Raw genomic sequence first — 4,539 nt, 5'->3', positions numbered from 1 at the left:
TGGTAATGAGTGTGTGCGACCACCTCCTATAGACGGTGACTGTAGTGGTAATGAGTGTGTGCGAGCACCTCCTATAGACGGTGACTGTAGTGGTAATGAGTGTGTGCGAGCACCTCCTATAGACGGTGACTGTAGTGGTAATGAGTGTGTGCGACCACCTCCTATAGACGGTGACTGTAGTGGTAATGAGTGTGTGTGAGCACCTCCTATAGACGGTGACTGTAGTGGTAATGAGTGTGTGCGACCACCTCCTATAGACGGTGACTGTAGTGGTAATGAGCGTGTGCGACCACCTCCTATAGACGGTGACTGCAGTGGTAATGAGCGTGTGCGACCACCTCCTATAGACGGTGACTGTAGTGGTAATGAGCGTGTACACTCAGGAGTGCACGGACCTCGGCAGGTGGCAGACAGACAAGGTCTCTCCTACTGAAGATGAAGGTGAGTACAATCCTTTTATATGGTCACGTTTTGGCAGTCGTACAATAGTAAACCAGAAGTTGATGTCCAGCATCTTCCAGGAGAGGTGATGCCTCATGTGTGATGCGCGGTGGTGCTGACAGCGAGTTGTTCCTCACAGACGGTTCTGTGACGCAGCGGATACTCGGCTTTATTTGATGAATGATGAATGATGTGGTCCGGCACACGATGCTTATTTTTTCCTTACAGATTTTAACCATTATTACGGTATTTTTCCCAATCTTCAGGATCACTTCTTTCAGGGTTTTTTCACCCATTGAATCTGAAAAAAACAAAATACAAATGAAAACACATAAAAAGCGAATCCAACACGTTTATTTTACATTGCATTTTTCCTGCTGACTATCTAGAAAATTCTGCTGTAAATCCTCAACTTGCGCGCATTCCCTCATTTACCTGCAGAATATCATCACTGCGCTCCATCCCACAATATACAGTGATCACCACTAATAAACCAAAATATAAGCAAGATACATAAATGTATAAAATCCTCCATCACCGCTCCATCAACCGTAAAATAAAAAATGAAAGTGAAGGCTCCTGGAACACGGCGACAGAAAACAGATGATTTCTGTGTTTTCATTGGGCAAAAGTAGGAAAATATAAATTGTAAAAAAAATCCCAAACACAATATAAATGTGGAATCGCCGTCTGGATCGGACTCCTAAAGTTGCCGGGTCTTTTATGTCGCACAGTGAACTATGACAAATAAATATGGCTTCTCTTCCCCACCAGAAAAACCATCCGCTCCCACCCCAGCCCTCACAATGGGGCCTTCATCAGCACATGCTGGTAAGTGGAATTATTCCCAAACCAAATCTCATTATAGGTACTGTACATCCAGTGACAAATGTGAATTGTTGTGTATCGGTTACACTCTGGGGTCATCCACACCCACAATGCGATGCCAGCATCACCTGTACCGGGATGACCCACGTATGTAACGCTGCTGTGCAGCCAGTGCTTCGTCCTCTCGTGATCCCGGCTGCAGACGATCAGTAGGTTGTTCTTGCTATTTCATGCCTTCTCTTTTGCTTAACCTTTTATTTCTCAGTTTGAGCCCTCTCATTGGCGACTATTTCTGCTAGTTTTATTTCACTTATTTATGGTGGCATGGAAAGAAGGAGAGGATGGCATCCTTGTGGCACAATCGTGAGGGGATAAACTGTCCTGGTGACACAGGAGTGAGGGGGTGAAGGTGTTCTGGTGGCACAGGAGTGAGGGGGTGATGGTGTTCTGGTGACAAAGGAGTGAGGGGGTGATGGTGTCCTGGTGGCACAGGAGTGAGGGGGTGATGGTGTTCTGGTGGCCCAGGAGTGAGGGGGTGATGTTGTTTAGGTGGCACATGAGTGAGGGGGTGATGGTGTTCTGGTGACACAGGAGTGAGGGGGTGGGATGGTGTCCTGGCGACACAGTAGTGAAAGGGGATGGTGTCCTGGTGGCACAGGAGGGCTGGGGTGACTGCCTCTCTGATTAATGCCTTCCTTGCCCAGGCTGACAGTTTTGGTGGGTCACCCTCTCGTCAGGATTTTTGTGGTACCTACCACGTTCTTTCCATTTGATGATAATGGATTGATGGTGCAGTGGGGAATCATCAAAGATTGGGAGATATTTTCTTTATAACCCAACCCTGACATGTACTTCTCAACAACTTTGTCCCTGACTTGTCTGGAGATTTCCTTGGTCTTCATGGTGTTGTGTGGAGATCTCCTTGGTTTTCGTGGCAGTGTTTGGAGATCTATTTGGTCTTTGTGGTATTGTTTGGAGATCTCCTTGGTCTTCGTGGTGTTGTTTGGAGATCTCCTTGGTCTTCGTGGTGGTGTTTGGAGATCTCCTTGGTCTTTGTGGTGGTGTTTGGAGATCTCCTTGGTCTTCGCGGCGGTGTTTGGAGATTTATTTGGTCTTCGTGGTATTGTTTGAAGATCTCCTTGGTTTTCGTGGTGGTGTTTGGAGATCTCCTTGGTCATTGTGGTGGTGTTTGGAGATCTCCTTGGTCTTCGTGGTGGTGTTTTGAGATCTCCTTGGATTTCATAGTCGTGTTTGGAGATCTATCTGGTCTTCATGGTGGTGTTTGGTTAATGGTGCCCTTGTTAATGTTGTTGCAGCCTCAGTGACCTTCAGAAAAGGTCAAGTGTATATACTGACAGACATGTGACACTTAGATTGCACACAGGGGGACGTCCTGTCACTAAGTCTGGGACTTGCTTGCACCAAAAATTTTTAGCCGCTTCATAGCCAAAGAGGTGAATACATATGCACATGCCAATTTTTGGTTATTTGATCCCTTAAATGTAATTTATGCCTATATTTTTCTCACTTAGACTATATACAGTAGTGCGGATGCATCACACAAATCGGATGACACAAATATCTACACACAGGATGTAATGAAACAAAATAGGTAAAAAGCCAAAGGGGGTTAATACTTTCGCAAGCCACTGTATATTTCTTTTGTACTATGATCCTGATGATGGATCACGTGTGCAGTGGATTGGGGGCACCCCCGCCGGCAACTGACAAATTGATTGATCCTTTCAAACCCAGTCAAGGACTTTTCAAAATAAAACGTCCAGAGATGGAAAATCTGCTGCGGATTATAGCACACAAGACTTGAGATTTTCTGAAATCTCATCCGTGCACCGCAGAGAAAATCCTCCGCTTTCACTGACTGTTGCTGTAGGATTGCGAGCTGCAGAATGGTGATTTCTGCTGCCTATTTCTATGCGATGCATGGGGCGTTTCCACTGAAAATCTGCACATTTTGCCGCTGTGTATTTTCTGCTGTGGAATTACTACATGACAAGTGAACGTGCGGGGGGAGACCGACACTCAATCTGGATTTAAGCATCTGATTGACAATGACGAGGAGGAGGAAGAAGAAAACAAAGGTGTGAACGCCTTTCTGGACTCTGATCCATCGGACGCTTCCTGCAGCTCCCTGTCCGAAAAGATTCTGGCCACAATGTACATGGGCGTTGTGCTACTGGGTTTAGTGGTGGCCGGTTTGGCGTTTCTGTCTGCAATCTCGGCCTGCACCTTGGTAAATGTGATCATCTCATGTGGTAAAGTGCGAGATCAACACTGCTATGAGGTTTACATGTTTAAAGGGATTCCATACGCCAGTCCTCTGAATGGATCATTACGGTGGAGACCACCCAAGGAGCCCACCTGCTGGAACGACACCCAGGATGCTACAGAGTTGAGATCAATGTATCCTCTGGTGCGCCCTCTGAGTGAAAAGGGGGAAGTGATGGGATCAAAGGATTTCCTGTATATCAATGTATGGACACCCTCACTGGATCCCGATGCCATCCTGCCTGCTGTGGACTGGATTCATGGAGGTTATCTGCTCATCGGTAGTGGGTTTGAGCCCGGGTATTGTCCTAATGAGGACCTGGCCCAATGGAGTCAGATCGTCCACGTCAGCTTCAATTACCGTCTGAACGCGTTTGGATTCATGACTTTGGAGACGCTGAGAGAAGGATCCGCCACCAACAGCTTCGGCAACTACGCTCCCAACGCTCATTACTAGGAGCACAATAGATAAAGCTGATCCTGCTAGAGGGCGGAACATAACCAGGGACACTCGGTGACCCCAAACAGCTCTGTAATAACCTCTCTCCACACATTACTGCCCCACAAGCAACTATGGTTTCATGGATCAGATCGCTGCGCTAAAGTGGGTGCAGAAAAACATCGAATCATTTGGTGAAGATCCAGACAAAGTGACCATCTATGGCCGGTAAGACCAATCACTAATCTGCATGTCCTCACTCAGATGTCCTTGTATTATTCTAATTACACAATTTTTGCTAGCCGGCAGATATTTAAGGGCAACGCCACCCTGATAGTAATCCCACACTACACCGCAATCTGACACGTTAAGGTGATCTGACTAGTTTTTCTTAAGACCAACTACGGCTTATTTCTTTTTCCTCGTCTCCTATAGTGCCCCTTTTTTTTCTCCTTTGCCTCCCTTGATGCCCTTTGCTTCTTTCCTTTGCCTCCTACGGTACCCCTTGTTTCTTTCCTTTGCCTCCCATGTTACCTCTTGGTTCT

At 46.6% G+C, this 4,539-nt stretch overlaps 1 protein-coding gene across 1 annotated transcript; it reads left to right on the top strand.

Annotated features, from left to right (window-relative positions):
* The first annotated feature begins 365 nt into the window (after positions 1-365).
* LOC143803840 (para-nitrobenzyl esterase-like) lies at positions 366-4,226 on the top strand. Its single transcript, XM_077281606.1, has 3 exons — positions 366-441; positions 3,285-3,977; positions 4,117-4,226. Exons 1-3 carry the CDS (start codon positions 366-368, stop codon positions 4,224-4,226), a joined length of 879 nt encoding a protein of 292 aa, XP_077137721.1.
* The last annotated feature ends 313 nt before the right edge of the window (positions 4,227-4,539 follow it).

Source organism: Ranitomeya variabilis, chromosome 2 (assembly GCF_051348905.1).
Source record: "Ranitomeya variabilis isolate aRanVar5 chromosome 2, aRanVar5.hap1, whole genome shotgun sequence".
Classification (NCBI taxonomy): domain Eukaryota; kingdom Metazoa; phylum Chordata; class Amphibia; order Anura; family Dendrobatidae; genus Ranitomeya; species Ranitomeya variabilis.
The sequence above is the reverse complement of the archived record's forward strand: the minus strand, read 5'-3'. Positions and strand labels throughout refer to the sequence as shown.

Excerpts from the sequence above, each read along its gene's own strand:
- LOC143803840 (XM_077281606.1), top strand. The coding sequence starts at position 366 with ATGAGCGTGTACACTCAGGAGTGCACGGACCTCGGCAGGTGGCAGACA. Across the intron at positions 442-3,284 it reads CTCTCCTACTGAAGATGAAG|TGAACGTGCGGGGGGAGACC; the intron begins GTGAGTACAATC and ends CTACATGACAAG. Across the intron at positions 3,978-4,116 it reads AGAAGGATCCGCCACCAACA|CCACAAGCAACTATGGTTTC; the intron begins GCTTCGGCAACT and ends CACATTACTGCC.